General features: G+C 28.8%; 1 protein-coding gene across 2 annotated transcripts; it reads left to right on the top strand.

Moving 5' to 3' along the window:
- Positions 1-1,974: 1,974 nt before the first annotated feature.
- LOC133812712 (protein WALLS ARE THIN 1-like) lies at positions 1,975-10,866 on the top strand. 2 transcript variants are annotated; one of them, XM_062246512.1, is made up of 6 exons: positions 1,975-2,284; positions 2,377-2,439; positions 2,523-2,639; positions 2,738-3,146; positions 3,241-3,392; positions 3,499-3,904. In XM_062246512.1, the coding sequence occupies exons 1-6, from the start codon at positions 2,058-2,060 to the stop codon at positions 3,674-3,676; spliced, it is 1,146 nt and encodes a 381-aa protein (XP_062102496.1). In that variant the 5' UTR covers positions 1,975-2,057; the 3' UTR covers positions 3,677-3,904. The 2 variants fall into 2 exon arrangements, with proteins under 2 accessions (XP_062102496.1, XP_062102497.1); XM_062246513.1 differs by lacking the exons at positions 3,241-3,392; positions 3,499-3,904 and adding an exon at positions 10,430-10,866.
- Positions 10,867-17,225: the final 6,359 nt, after the last annotated feature.

Below are 17,225 nucleotides of genomic sequence, written 5' to 3'. Positions count from 1 at the left end.
CTAATTTTTTTATATGATATTATATATTGTAGTTATAGCAAGCATTTCACTAATTTTCGAAAAATTCTGAATACTTTACGATGTTTAAAACATGATTCAAACAGTCAAATGTATTAGTAGGTTTTTTTATACGAGTACAACTAATTATTTTGAACTCTAATTTTCGATATTGTAAAGTATTTAGATTTTTTTAAAAAAAATTGGTGGAGTATCTACTATAACTACAAGGGAAAATATTATTTTGGCCCTTGTATTTTTCCCAAATACGCAATCAGCCCTTGTGCTTTGTTAAATGACAATTCAGACCCTGTGTTTTACAAAATAAATCAAAATAATACCCTAGACCCGATTTTTGTCAAAATATTTTCAATTATAAGATCAATTCTTGAGTCATTAGTGATGCGATGAGTTCAGAGAAGTGAAGAAAATAGTCGAAGAGCTGAGGATAAAAGATTATATTTGATTTTTTTTTTACCAAAATTGGGTATAAGGTACTATTTTGACCAATTTTGTAAATTACAGGGTCTGAATTATCATTTGACAAAACACATGGGTCGGTCGCGTATTTGGAAAAAAGACAAGGGACAAACTAATATTTTCCCTAACTACAATATATATTGTCATATAAAAAAAATTGGTTATAATTTCTATACATACCGAAAATAGAAATGCCCTACCGATTATGACTAAAATGACACCCCTAGTATAGAATTTTCCTGTAAATATATCTAAACAAAAAAAATAAGTTTATATTCTTTTAGACTATGTATTTTTTCCCATTACTCGTTTAGACCACGTGTTTTACTTAATGAAATTTTAGACCATTTATTTATAAAAATTGTAAAAATAAGTCTCCGGCACTAATTTTGGTCAACAAAAAAGTGAATATTCCTAAAATACCCTTGCATTTAATGTTTTATTATATTTTAAAATACTTTTAATGTATTTTTTTTTTTTTAAATAATTTAAATTAAACAAATTATATTAAATTTTCTTTTTCTTATGTTCTTCTGTTTTGCTTCTCCCTCTTTTTCTTCTTCTCTGACAAAGCTGGTGAGCCCCAAGCCCAGGTCTGGCGAGCCCCGCCTCTTGGTTTGTCAAGCCACGCACCCAGATGGCCCATCGAGCCTTGCACCCAGCTAGTCCATCGAGCCTTGCACCCTGGTTCATTAACCTTCTGCAACCTCATGTCGTGCCCAAATTCGCCTCCTCCCTGCCAAATCTTCTTCCTCAAGTTGCCATAGTTCACGACCTCTTTTGGATGCCCTAGTTCGACTCACAAGCTAGTAATTAATAAAACCCATATAGTTTTTCTTGTTTGGTAGCTTTTATTTTTCATATCTTTTTATTTTCATATTTTAGTTGAGGCTGGGGTTTTAGCTCAAAAAATTTATTAAGCAAAACACGTAGTCTAATCAAGTAATGAAGAAAAATACATGGTTTAAAAAGATATAAATCTTAATTTTTTTTATTAAATTAGAATTAATTATTAAAATTAGGTGCCAACTAATTAATCACGTTTTTTTTGTGTCACATATTGGTGTTTAATACCAAGCTAGTGGTGAAATTAAATGTTGTTTCAATTATAGGTTGTCACGGCTTTGGTGTTGGGTGCAAAATGTCAATACTCCTACTTAAAATATATCTAACTTGCTGAAAAAAAAACAAAATATATACAACTTTTACTAAATAAATGAAAATAAAAGAAAATATGAAAAAAAATCTGTGTCCTCAATTTATCAATTTAAATATATGTTAATTAAATGAATGAGTGTGTTAAAATAATGGAAATGGAGGAGATTGGTTTTTTTTCTAAAAATATGCTTTATTATTAAATTTTAGTAATTTAAAAAAAAAAGCATTTATACAGTAATTATCACGAGAGAGAGAGAAAGAAAGAAAGAGACAACTACTTATATATAATATAAAAGTGAAGCACTATATTCCTATCCATCTAATCTACAAAGAAGAAAACATTTGAATATTTTAGTAGAAGTAATACAGTTCTCCACTTCACGAAAGGGTGGTCCTCTTCATCTTGATTTTCTGATCCATTAATGGCCGACGACGGCACCGGTTCGACACCGGCCAAGAGCTCATCGTTCATGGTGCCTGAACGTGCGAAGCTGCACATGGCCTTGACTGTGTTGCAGTTTGCTTATGCTGGGAACCATGTCTTTGTTAGAGCTGCACTGGACTTGGGAGTCAGCAAGCTCATTTTTCCTGTTTACAGGAACCTCATCGCCATGCTTCTTCTTATTCCCTTTGCTTATGTTTTGGAGAAGTACGTACAATCATACACAAATATATACATATATATATATATGTGTGTGTGTGTGTGCTTGCGTTAAAAGTTTCATCTTTTGTTATGCGCAGGAAAGAAAGACCAAAAATGTCACTCTCCTTTTTGATGCAATTCTTTGTCCTTGGACTGATTGGGTATGTTAATGTACATATGTTTCCTTTTCTTTTTTTGGCAAAAACAGAGTGTTATTAAATGAAAGCCTGTTTTTTCTTGACAGGATCACATCAAATCAAGGATTTTATCTTTTGGGATTGGATAACACTACACCAACTTTTACTTCTGCTATAGAGAATGCTATACCAGCCACAACTTTTATCATGGCTGTCTTGTTCAGGTAAAGAATTTAGAATATATATAACTAAGCCCTAGCTAGCTAGTAAGTATATACATACATTGGATTACTTATATTTGTTTTTTTTTGATTAATTGGAGATTTGAGCATGTGAATTTGAGTAGAAGAGATGGTAAAGCTAAGGTGATTGGAACAGTGGCTTCAGTTGCCGGAGCAACTTTAATGACACTATACAAAGGACCAACCATATACAAGCCAAGTACTACCACAACTCTAGACCAGTTTTCTCAGCTATCTTCAATGGGAGATGTCAAGGAGAAGAACTGGACCTTTGGCTGCATTTGTTTGATAATCCACTGCCTATCTTGGTCTGGTTGGATAGTGTTACAAGCTCCAGTTCTGAAGAGATATCCAGCCAGACTCTCAGTCACCTCATACACTTGCTTCTTTGGTCTTGTACAGTTCTTGGCGATTGCAGCATGGGTTGAAAGAGACTCCACAGCCTGGAAAATTCACTCCACTGCTGAATTCTGGGACATTTTTTACGCAGTTCGTAATCTTATCATAACATATTTCGGTAACCCTTTGTTACTCTTTTAAAAAAAAACCATGGTTGACTAATAATCATACATGGTTTTTGCAGGGTGCAGTGTCCTCAGGAATGGCCTTTGCTATACAGATATGGGTGATTGACAAGGGTGGTCCTGTGTTTGTTTCACTGTATTTTCCATTACAGACCTTGCTTGTAGCTTTAATGGCTTCCCTACTTTTAGGTGAAGAATTCTACTTAGGAGGGTGAGTAGAATACCTTTTTTTTTTTTTTTTTTTTTAATTTCAACATGTATATATTATATATGTTTTGGCTCTTTGTGATTAAGTTTTTCTTTTCTTTTTGTGACAGGATTATTGGAGCAGTGTTAATTATTTCAGGGCTTTACTTAGTAGTATGGGGAAAAAGCTTAGAAAGTAAGTTAGCGAAAGAGACTTCCAATTTCCGTTCATTATCTGATAATAGTAACACAAGAAGTGTTGGGAAATCTAATTTAATAGATCCATTACTTCCTCCTTCTATTAGATAAGCTTAAATATATATATATATATATATATATGAGATATGAGATATCAGATATCAGATATCAGATATGTATAAGCAAAGAAGCATGGGCAGATACGTAATTCAACATTAGGCCCTATTTTGGAGTGTATTAACTAATGAATCTACAGAACATATATGTATCATGTATATATGTTGTGGTAGAAAAATAATAAGATTTTACAGTCTTCAATGATGGGGCTGTACTTATATATCTCATAAAATCATTCCATATCAGATATTTTTTCTTTTGGAAAGTTTGCTGTTTTGTCTAATTTAACTTCTGCTAAATCAAGGTTAAAGCTAACAAAGGAATGGATATGATATTCTGTTTTTTTCTTCGTCAGAATTTTTTATAAAATTTATACCTTGTCTGTTTGTCTTATTCCACAATATATTGTGTTATAATAATAATAATAATATTATCTCTCCTTTGTGGGCTTTTGGCCTATTCATGCAGTTACTCAAGGATATTCCTATTTAATATGCTTTGTCTCTGTCCCAAAACTTAAAAACTAACTCATCCGTGGAATAATTGAGAAGTTCATGATGAATGAATTAATGTCGGCGAGCTTTACTATAGGTTATTGGTTGTGATAGTTGCTAAAGGTTACTAGTGACTCAAAGCAATCTTCCTAGAAATAGAAAACTAAAATGTCTAATTTTTTATAATATAAAAAAATAATAATTAAATAGTATTCCAATAGGTGATGTAAAGTTATATTTTTTTTTACTTAAATGAATAATATTTCTTTATAAATATTTTATTATTTTTTATAAACTTTTGTATATATATATATATGAGTATGATAATATTATATTTTATTATTTTATTTCTAATAATGAATAAAATATTTTAAAGAAATATAATATTTAAATAATGTAGAAAAAAATAGAGAAGTTGATATATGATATAATGTAAAAGTTTGAGATAAATTATAAAAAAAATATGTTTTGGTGATGTATTTTGTAATACATTTTCTCTATAATATTTAGCTAAAACTCACAAAACACCTTCCATCAGCTTCTTTATACATATATTTATAATAGCTATACACAAACTCCAATTAATTCATATCTACGTTTACATAACATTTACATATCATTTATATAATATTTTAATATTATTATTTTTCTTTATAAGCTTTCTCTTTCCCATTTAGTATATAATTATTTATTATTTCTTTTTTCTTTTTCAATTATTTTATTTTATTTTAATTAATAAAATATGTTTAAAGATATAATATTTAAATGATGTAAAGAAATATATAGAGAATCTGATGTATGGTATAATGTAAAACTTAGAGGTAAAATAAAAAAAAATATGTTTTTTGAAAGTATTTTAAAAAATGGAATAGAGCATTCATTAAGAGTGCTCTTATTCACAAGGTCACTTATTATTGTTGTTGGTCTAATATAATAATATTGTATCTTATATATTTATTTTAAAAAGTAGATTAAGCCACATATGATACTTTTTATGTGTGACTTTTTTTTTTGTTTTATAAAAAGGTCACTCCTTCCTTTCAACATCACATTTACGTGCCTAACTATATAATTTAAGAAAAGAATATGTTAAGAAGAAAAAAATAATTTAGGAAGCTTAGGATCATTTGAACACTTACCATTATAAGTTATTCGAATTTATTGTTGTAACAATAATATGAAATATCTCATTTTATTATGAGAATAAAATTTCAACTCCATGTGATATATTATAACTTAAGGCCATATATAGTAATAGAGATAGTACTTCATTCTCGGTATACAAATATGTTGTAAAGATTTGAAGTAGGTAAGGGTATGATTGGTTCGTGATTAGAAAACTGTATTTTTTAAAATTGAGATTCTGAAATGAAAATCTGAATTTAGTGACTAAAATCATATTTCTGAAAATGTGATTGGTCCAATGTCAGTAAACTGTTTTTTAATTTTAAAAAATTGAATCTGTGATTGGTATTAAATTTAAAAATATAACAGAAACTAAATATGTGAGATTTTGGAAAATAATTTCACAAAACTGAGAAAACGAATTTTTCTCGTTTTCAATTTTCCTTAACAAATTTTGGATACATATTTGAATTTAATTTTAAAAAACAAACTACCAATCACTAATTATAATGAGTCCCACTAATTTTAAGTATTTGAAAACATAAAATTAGATTCCAATAAAATACCAATCAGACTCTAATATTTTTAGGGCCGAACCATGTAAAACTTTGTTGCCACATTCAAGTGATTTCGTGCAGATGTCACAATTTGGCACTGAGCAAGTGCAACATACCATAGAAGAGGCACATGAGGAACTCCCGGAGATCAAGGCCTAATAGGCTAAAACAATAGCTGCCATGAAGGAAGCTCTCCAACCACTATTACAATATTATGACTCTTTTTAATGACCCACAATTAAAAATTGGTCATTAAAAAGGCTAGAGCTTATTTCAAGTCTTTTTTTTATGGGTCATGAAATGTAGTTTATTAAGTCACACTGGGACGTGAAATTTAATATGGTTCATGAAAAGTAATTAGTTTATTTTTTAAATAAATAAATTCGAAACCTATTCATGTTCATTTTAAAGGGTCATGAAATGTATTTCACGTCTCACTAGATGGGACGTGAAAACCCATTTTTTATGACCCTTTGAAAGAGTCGTGAATGAGTTTTTTTTATTAAAAGCCGCCCCCCCCCCCCCCCCCCTCTCTTTCCCTTTCTCTTTCTCTTTCTTTTCCTCTATTTCTCTATCTTCTCCTTGTGATTTTCCTAGGGCTTGTTGCCGACTTCCCTCTGTCGGCCAGCGACACGCGCCCAACCAGGAGAAGCAGAAGTTGCCAAGACATCCACCCCGTCGAGGATCGGCCTCCACATGTTGCCAATGAGGAGAACGACGTAGTCAAAGTTGCTGCAGTCCGAAGCTTCCACACCATTTCTGAACATCTCCAACTTCAAATCGACGAACCAATGGCACGGTTGGGCTCTTGGACTCGAGGTGAACAAAACCCAGTAGCCCATTCTCCCAAGCCACCCATTTTGAGTGGCGGCTCCACCCTTGCCGCCACCACATGGTAGTACTTTGACACTAGCTAGTTCTAGGTGCTTCGCATTGCCCTCCAAAGTCTTTGGGTATAAATTTATAATCCCAAATTTAGTTATTTTGAGTTTTAGAATTAAATTGCAATTTAGAAAATTATTATGCAATTAGGATCTTATTTGTGATTTATGAGATTTTCTGATGTCCTGAACTGTTATGTGAAATTATCTATTGCTCTTGTATATTTGTATATGTGTTTATGGAGGTTTTGTGATTTTGGGAATTGTTCAAATTATAGTTGTTATGCTATTCGGTTTTCTAGAAAAATAATATGGATTAAGGAGATAATTTTTAATGCTAGAATTAAGAGATTGAGGAATTGTTGAAATGTGCTAGATATGTGTTTCTTAATTATGACTTTATTGTATTGTTGTACACATTATATATGATCTATATCTACATGTTTTTTCGGATCAATTGGTTTCAAATATAATTATGTTAAAACTATAGAATTAATATTAATTAACAACTAATTTTATTAATATATTTTCATTTTATTTTTTGTAGCTCACCAAACACAAATGTTGGACAACTTGATGGGATGAAACAAAAATTGCCACACAAAATGCTACCATTAGTCCAAAATTATATTGTAAGGCACTAGCTAGTACATGTAAATATTATTTTATATTGATGAAAAAATTTAATTTCTGAAATTACATTTATTATATTAATTAAATTGTAAATATATATTTAATAGGATTTAAAAATTATAAATAAAAAATTAATATATTTCACGTCCTTTTTATAAAAAATAAATACTTTTAACGATTTTAGATTTCATAACTCATTTATTTTGGTCATGAATGAAAAGTATTTATTGTTGTTTCTAAATAGTCTTACAAATTTTATTTTTGTAGTAGTGGACACAAGGGATCAGACCACACCACCCAACCCAAGTGGAGGTGAACAACTTGCCTCAAGCAAGACTGCATTCGTATGCCTCGTAAAAGGTGCTTTAGAATGCACTCGCGTGCGTGCATGACGCAGAACATATTTTGGTCAGAGAAGCCAAATATGGAAAAAAAAAAATGTTATTATTATTTTTCTGTGAATGTTCCACCAATTATTTTAAAATATTTTATTAATTTATAATATTAGTATATATAAAAAAAATATATAAATTAATTTAAATATATGTTAAATAAATAAATGAAGTATCTTACATGAAGAAAGCAGAAAATTGAGAACAACATATTTTTTTTTTTCCAAATATGAGCTGCAATCTAGTACAAGCACAATATTATACACAAAATATGAGGGCAAATCTTTGTAGCTACTGAGGCTATGGTCGCTTACAAATGACCAGCTCCAATTAAGAGAGTGAGAACAATGAGGCTCAAGCAAGTTTTTTCATTTCCACCACCATGTAGTGTACAATAATTTTTTTTCCATTGTCTAAATAATTATAATTTTTTTAATATATAAATTGATATTTGCATATTATTAATTCATTTTTAGAATATATATATATATATACACGCATCTATATTTTTATAACTAGTGCATTTAAAATCACTATTTACATTCAGTTGCAGTTGGTGTTTAGGTGAAGCATTATTTATTACATTGCTTATTAATTTTAGTTAAATTTCTTGGAGTTGATTGGTGTTTTTAAATTTTTCATAGCTCCAGCCGTTAATTCTTTCTCTTCGAACTTTCATGAAGCAGATCTCTAAACCCCACAAATTATTGATGTTATTTGTAATTATCTGTATACAATTATTGAGGTATTAATTAATTATCGAAATAAGTGACCAGTCCTCACCATCGACCTCGGCGAATTGATATATAAATATACTCCATTATAGTTATATACTCTTTCTTAGTATATAAACATTTGGTTCCCAATATTTTGTTGGGTATATAACTATTTGGTGTATTGTATTTTATCGAAATACAAATTTGGTACTTTATGTTTTTAATAATACTCATTTGGAATCTTGTAATTTGAAATCGTACATATTTAGTACACTGAACTCAAATTTAAATAATAAAATTTTATCAATATGACCAAAACTATCATCAATTATATGTAATTAAGTGATTATATTTGAATTTGAAACTCATATAATTGATGACAGTTTGGTCATATTAATAAAATATGGAATGTAAGGAATGTACACTGCTACTAGGAAATAGTACTGCCACTAGTCTGACAGATCATGTCCCTAGGATCCTCTTAGAAGCCCACGCTGACCAGTCTAAGGTTATGTACTATTGACAGCTATACGGCTTGATCACGCCCAAGCCGTCCCAATGGGCCCTGATTAATATGTATTATTTATCAATATTGTTTGTATTAAGCCTCCATTAGCGAGCAAACCATGATTACATCCCTATTGGACTCGGATTAGTCCGGCCCAAGCCCATTGCACCTAAACTACGCGGACCAGTCTAAGGTTATGTACTATTGACAGCTATACGGCTTGATCACGCCCAAGCCGTCCCAATGGGCCCTGATTAATATGTATTATTTATCAATATTGTTTGTATTAAGCCTCCATTAGCGAGCAAACCATGATTACATCCCTATTGGACTCGGATTAGTCCGGCCCAAGCCCATTGCACCTAAACTACTTATAAATAGGACCAATTGTGCACTGTAGCGGGGATTCCCAGATTTTCTCTTGTAAGCAATTACTCTGTTAAAACTTGCAAAAAAACTCCATTGTCAAAAGCTCTCTAAGCTCTAATACAACTGACTCGTGGACTAAGGCTCATTAATGCCTCAACCACGTAAAAACCATCTTTGCATATTTTAAATCCTATCTTTTGAGCTCTCTTATCTTTCATAACTCTAGTTTCTGAAAAATTCGGTAAACAACTATCACAAAAAAAAAAAATCAAAATTGTTTTGACAGTGGTAACCAGTTATTGTGGATAAAATGTTGATTGAAGAAGATAAAAAATAGAAGAAATGGGAATAAAAAGTATGGTGATGAATGTCTCTGATTATTTTCTTCAAAGAATTAAGTAAAAAAAAATATTTTTTAAAATATGAATGATAAAAAATAATACAAATAGATTAAAATTATAAAAATATTCTCAAAACATATAAAAATTAACTACTAAAATTGTATAAAAGATAAAATATGGTATACAAATAAAACTTTACAAATATATAAGAAAAAAACTCCCATAAAAATGTAAACAAAAAAAAATATGCCATAAAATACCTAAGGAAAAAAAACTGCCATATTTTTCAAAGTTTAAGAATAAGTCTCATATTTGGTGTAATTTCCTCTTTTATTAATCAAATTTGAGTCTAACATACAAAATATGTACGATTTCAAATTATAAGATATCAAATGAGAATTATTAATAATATAGGATATCAAATATGTATTTCAATAAAACACATAGTAGTATTGTTTGACAAAGAAAAAATATATTTTTTATTTTGGTGTGACTATAATGCCATCCCTGACTTCTTCCCACAATTTTTTTTAAACGTTAGATTATATTTTAGTCTTTAATAGCAACAATTAATTACTCATAAATAATTATACAAAAACATAATCTCTCAAGAACCATAACTTTATGTCTCCTCTTAAACACAATTTATCTTGTACTCTAATTTCATAATTTTTGGACAACAAATGAGCATTTTCAATTTTTGTACATGTAATCATACATGGTTTTTGCAGGGTGCAGTGTCCTCAGGAATGGCCTTCGCTATACAGATATGGGTAATTGACAAGGGTGGTCCTGTGTTTGTTTTACTGTATTTTCCATTACAGACCTTGCTTGTAGCTTTAATGGCTTCCCTACTTTTAGGTGAAAAATTCAACTTAGGAGGGTGAGTAGAATACCTTCTTTTTTTTTTTAAATTTCAACATGTATATATTATATATGCTTTGGCCCTTTGTGATTAAGTTTTTCTTTTCTTTTTGTGACAGGATTATTGGAGCAGTGTTAATTATTTCAGGGCTTTACTTAGTAGTATGGGGAAAAAGCTTAGAAAGTAAGTTAGCCAAAGAGACTTCTAATTTCGGTTCATTATCTGATAATAGTAACACAAGAAGTGTTGGGAAATCTAATTTAATAGATCCATTACTTCCTACTTCTATCACATAAACTTAAATATATACAAGCTTCGTGGTAAAATGGTTTATTTTTTTTTAAGTTATTTAGCACTCTAGTCTAATTTTAATAATTTTTTGTAAAATGATCTTACATAATTTAGATAGGTGGTCAAAAATTTTAGACAGCTAGTCGAAAAATTTAGACAGGTAGTCAAAAATTTTAGACAATTAATCAAAAAATTTATATAACTAGTTAAATTTTAGATAGAAACTATTTTACAACAAAAATTATCAAAATAGGTCAAAGTACAAGACTACTTAAAAAAAAAAAAAAAAAAAAAAAAAAAAAAAAAAAAAAGCTATTGTATGAGATATCATGTATGGGCAGATATGTAATAACAAATGAATCAACATAACATATATGTATCATGTATATATGTTGTGGTAGAAAAATAATAAGATTTTACAGTCTTCAATGTTGGGTCTGTACTTTATATATATATATATCATCAAATCTTTCCATATCAGATATTTTTTCTTTTAAAAAGTTTTTCGTTTTGTGTAATTTAACTTTTGCTAAATCAAGGTTAAAGCTGACAAAGGAAGGGATATGATATACTGCGTTTTTTTTTTCGTCAGATTTTTTAAAAAAATTTATACATTGTCTGTTTGTGTTATAATAATAATAATAATAATAATAATAATAATAATATCTCTCCTTCGTAGGCTTTTGGCCTATTCATGCGGTTACTGAAGGATATTCCTATTTAATATGCTTTGGCTCTGCCCCAAAACCTAAAAACTCATCCATGAAATAATTGAGAAGTTCATGATGCATGAATTAATGCGGCAAGCTTTACTATAGGTTATGATAATTGCTAAGGGTTACTAGTCACTTGCTCATATATTGGTGTAATATAATATTAGATTTTATATATTTTAATTTAATAATTATTACGAGATATCGCTAACTAATTATAAAGTATAATTTTATGTGGTATTAGAACACTTTAAAATCCAAAAAAACAACACTTGTATATATATATATATCTATTAAGAGTAATGAAATGTGTCCTCAAAATATATACCTAAATATTATAATGCGACACAATTTTTTAAAATAATAAATCTCAATTTTGATAAATATGATTGATAATACTAAACTGTCGTGTCACTACATTCAATGTTTTGCTGGATAATATCATTATTTGTCTATTGAATATGTAGAATCATGAATGTGGATGGTTCTTTGGATTATTTTGTATTTTTTGTAAGCATAGATTTTATTTTTATTTTTTAAAAAAGGTCTTGTTCTTCACTTTATTCATTGTAATTTAAAAAGTAGATTAACCCACATATGATACTTTTTATGTGTGACTTTTTTTTGTTTTGTTTTGAAAAAGGTGACTCATTTCTTTCAACATCACATTTACGTGCCTAACTATATAATTTTAAAAAAGAATATGTTAAGAAAAAAATAAGTAATTTAGGAAGCTTAGGATCATTTGAACACTTACCATTATTATAAGTTATTCGAATTTATTGTTGTAAAAAAATATGAATGAAATATCTCATTTTATGATGAGAACAAGGTCAGAGAAGCCAAATATGAGCTGCAATCTAGTAGGATGATTTATATATCCCCTAGTACGAGCACAATCAAATCAAAAACAAATATGAGGCCAAATCTTTGTAGCTATTAAGGCTATGGTCCCTTACAAATGACCACCTCCAATTAAGAGAGTGTGAGAACAATGACTCAAGCAAGTTTTGCCATTCCCATCGCGATGTAGGGCACAATATTTTTTTTTCATTGTTTAAATAATGGTTTATTTTTTTAAAGTTATTTTGCACTCTATCCTAGTTTTAATAATTATTTGCAAAATGGTCTCTCATAATTTGGACAGCTAGTCGAAAATTTAGACAGCTGGTCAAAAAATTTAAACAGCTGGTCGAAAATTTAAACAATTAGTCGAAAAATTTAGACAGAGACCATTTTGTAAAAAAATATTAAAAGTAGACCAGAGTACAAAACCATTAAAAAAAAAAAAAAAGACTATTGTCACAAATTTCTCTATTTTTAATGTATAAATTGATTTTTTTTTGCATATTATTAATTCATTTTTAGAATATATATACACGCATCTATATTTTTATAACTAGTGCAGTTAAAATCACTATTTACATTTAGTTGCAGTTGGTGTTAGGTGAAACATTATTTATCACATTCCTTATTAATTTATATAAATTTCTTGGAGTTGATTGGTGTTTTTTTAAAGCTCCAGTCATTAATTCTTTCTCTTCGAACTTTCATGAAGCAGATCTCTAAACCCCACAAATTATTGATGTTATCATTATCTGTATACAATTATTGAGGTATTAATTATCGAAATTATTAATGCAAGAGGAGAGGACGACCAATCTTGACCATCGACCAAGGCGAATTGAAGAGTATATAAACGAGAATTTTTTCATAGGGTCTTTACTTTAAGCTTTATCGGAATGGCTCTCAGTATTTTCGACTCGTGAATAGTTTTCGGTGCGATTTTTTTTACGACCGTGTATATTGTAGCTAAGTTCAAACATGTTGTTGCACGCGTGACTAATTTTTTTTATGCGTGTGGAAAACAACATGTTTGAACCTAGTTTTCGGTACAGTAAACTATTCAGAATTTTCTGAAAATTTGCAAGATGCTCTAAATATCTACAATATACATGGTCATAAAAAAAATCGCACCGAAAACTGTTCACGGGTCGAGAACACTAAGAGCCCCACCGGTAAGGCTTAAAGTGAAGCTCCTATAGAAGAATTGTCCTAAATATTTATATGTTAATAAATATATGGTTGCCAATATTTTGTTGGGTATATAACTGTTGTACCCCAATCTTAGTACGAGTTCATTCACTCAGCTCGGGTACAACTAGCAGATAAATACGTGGAAAAGTAATCAAGTAGAATATCTGATTATTATCTATACGGACAGCTCGAGGTTCGTAATGGTCAGACCTGGTGTTAGGCGTCCTGACTTTACCACGAACTACGAATAAGATAAGTCATCAAAGCACTAGCTCAGGGTCGGATAGTTGTCAGAATACAAGCCCGTGGAAGATACGCAGCTCGGGTGAATCAGATATAACGCATACTGCATACTAAAGGATTCCCAAAGATTCGGGATTTGCTTATACGCTTATTCATGACCAGGCTGTCATATTTATTATCCAAAATAGCAGGACATATTTACTTTGTGATCAAATCATATCTCAATATAAATGAGAATTATTTGTATTGAATGTAGACATTATGTAAATGCGTGATTGACTCACGTGTTACCCAAACCTGTCCATGAAATTCTCCTATAAATACTGAGAATATTGGACAAGAAAGGGAGGATTATTCTATAATACCGAAACTCTGCCAAAATCGAGAGAGAAACAACAATAATATTGACTCGTGGACTAGGTGGATTTTAACCATTGAACTACGTAAAAGTTCTGTATTCTTGAGTAAATTCTGATTATTTTCCATTACGGTTTACTATAAAACACTAATTTGCCTTATTATTTCTTAATATACTGTTGGCGAAAAATCGCATCAACAATAACCATTTGATATATTGTATTTTATCGAAATACAACTTTAGTATTTTATATTTTTAATAATGCTCATCTGGTATCCTGTAATTTGAAATCATACATATTTGGTATCCTGAACTCAAATCTAAACAATAAAATTTTATTAATATGAACAAACTGCCTTCAATTATATGTAATTAAGTAATTATATTTGAATTTGAAACTTATATGATTGAAGACAATTTGATCATATTGATAAAATTTTATTAAGAGAAGTTTACATAAATATGGGAAAAACAAGCATAGTTTCTATATCTATAGGGAAAAAAATAATTTTACAAAATATGGTAAGTTTTGAAAAAAAAAAAGTTTTCTCTCATCTTAGCCCTCCACCGGCAATGCTACCTCTGCCCCCGCTCCCAACAACGACGACACACCTCCGCCCTCATCCTTGATAGCGACATACCTCCTCCCCTTTAGTTCTTTTTCTTCTTCTTCTTCTTCTTCTCTAGTTTTATTTCTATTCTCTATGTTATTCTTCTTCTTTTTCACATATGGTTTTGCCATTTCAAATATGATTTTGCACTTCATATTGAATTTTTTTCTTTCTAAACGTAACTGTAACCGGTTACAGTCACGATCTGTTCTGATTTCTAGTTTTTTTTTCTTTAGATCTGTTTAAGTAACCGAGTACAATGACGTCTAACTCTTTTTATTCATATTTGATTTATTTTTTAGATCTAGCTGTAACCGGTTCGAATAATGATTAATTTATATTTGTTTGTTTAGATCTGATTTTGTTTTCACACCTGACTAAGTAACCAGGTATCATGACAAATTATTTTTTTTATTTTTTAGATCTGAATCTATAACCAGTTACAATTATGACCAATTTAACTTTTTTGTTTGTGATCCTATTTGTTTCCAAGTCTGGCAAAGTAACTGGTTACCATCGCAACTGTTTTTTTTTTCATATCTATTTTATTTTTCAACCCTAGCTGTAATCAGTTACCTTCACAATCAATTTAGTTTATTTTTTTCGTATCAGTTTTTTTTTTCCAAATCTCACTAAGTAACCAGTTGATATTTTGATAATGGTACATTACTAAAAAAATCAAAATTATTTTTATAGTAGTAACTAGTTACTACAACACCACTTAAAAAATAAAACTGATGTTTGTTGTTATAACCAGTTACCACACATCACTAAAAAAAATTGTCAGTGGCACAAGATTACTATTACAAAAAAAATCAAAATTGTTTTGATAGTGGTAACCAGTTACTGTGGATAAAATGTTGATTGAAGAAGATAAAAAATAGAAGAAAATAAAAAGAAATGAGAATAAAAAGTATGGTGATGTAGGTCTCATATTTTTTTCTTCAAAAAATTATGTAAAAAAATATATTTTATAAAATATGAATGATAAAAAATAATACAAATAGATTAAAATTAAAAAAAATATTCTCAAAACATATAAAAACTAATTATTAAAAATGTATAAAAGATAAAATATGGTATACAGATAAAATTTTACAAATATATGGGAAAAAAAAACTCCCATAAAAATGTAAATAAAAAAAATGTTATAAAAAACTTAAGGAAAAGAAGCTGCCATATTTTTCAAAGTTTAAGAATAAATTCTATATTTTGTGTAATTTTCTCTTTTATTAATCAAATTTGAGTCTAAAATATTAAATCTGTACGATTTTAAATTACAAGATATTATATAAGCATTATTAAAAACATAAGATATCAAATATGTATTTCAATAAAATAAACTGTAATAAATGAGTATTAACCCTATTTTGTTTGACAAAGAAAAAATATATTTTTTATTTTGGTGTGACTATAATGCCATCCCTGTCTTCTTCCCACATTTTTGTTTAAACGTTAGATTATATTTTAGTCTTTGATAGCTACAATTAATTACTCATAAATAATTATACAAAAACATAATCTCTCAAGAACCATAACTTTATGTCTCCTCTTAAACACAATTTATCTTGTGCTCTAAGTTCATAATTTTTGGACAACAAATGAGCATTTTCAATTTTATCAACCATTATTTTGTTCTTTTGCAACTTCTTTCAATTTTTTGGTGTCATATTGTGAGTTATCATCTTTTTAACCTTAAGAATTTCAAATAGTGAAAAATGTACTTTTAAAAAAGAAAAAATATACAAATCAAATCGAAAATGAGATTTGTTCATAATTTTCAATTTGATAAGATTTCTCAATCAATTTGAAAAGACTTTCTGTTTTTTCCAAATAAAAAAAACTGGTGAAAAGAATAAGAGAAGTGATAAAAGTATGTCTAAAGAGAGAAGCAATGGGTGGGGAGTAAATATAAAAATATATTAATGGTGATTTAGGCTAAAAAAACTAAAGATATCAAAAGTAAAAGTCGATTTAAAAATTTAGTCTATTTAAGATTTTTGTCCATGACATATGACTAATATATTTTTCTGCAATTTTTTTTGAGTCGTTAAAAATTATCTCTAAATTATTCACACTATTGTAAAATAAGACTTCTGTTAAGTTTGATTCTATGTGGTTAATAATTTGCTGATGTAGCTATTAAATTACTGATTTATTATTGCTACATCAGCCCCACATGTATAATTAAAAATATATGAAAAATAACTCATATTTATTTAAATAAGATTATATTTGCAACCAAAAACATAGACACCCCATCAATTAAAAAATTAATTTTTAAAATCATTTATAACATTTTTTCTCAATATTTTTTTTGGCATTTTTTATTTTTTTTAATTTTAATAATTTTATTTTATATTGTTTTCACAATTTTTAGAAAAAACTTTTATTTTACAAGTTGAAAAA

This window comes from Humulus lupulus, chromosome 1, assembly GCF_963169125.1.
Source record: "Humulus lupulus chromosome 1, drHumLupu1.1, whole genome shotgun sequence".
Classification (NCBI taxonomy): Eukaryota; Viridiplantae; Streptophyta; class Magnoliopsida; order Rosales; family Cannabaceae; genus Humulus; species Humulus lupulus.
This window is presented reverse-complemented; position numbering and strand designations above follow the sequence as displayed.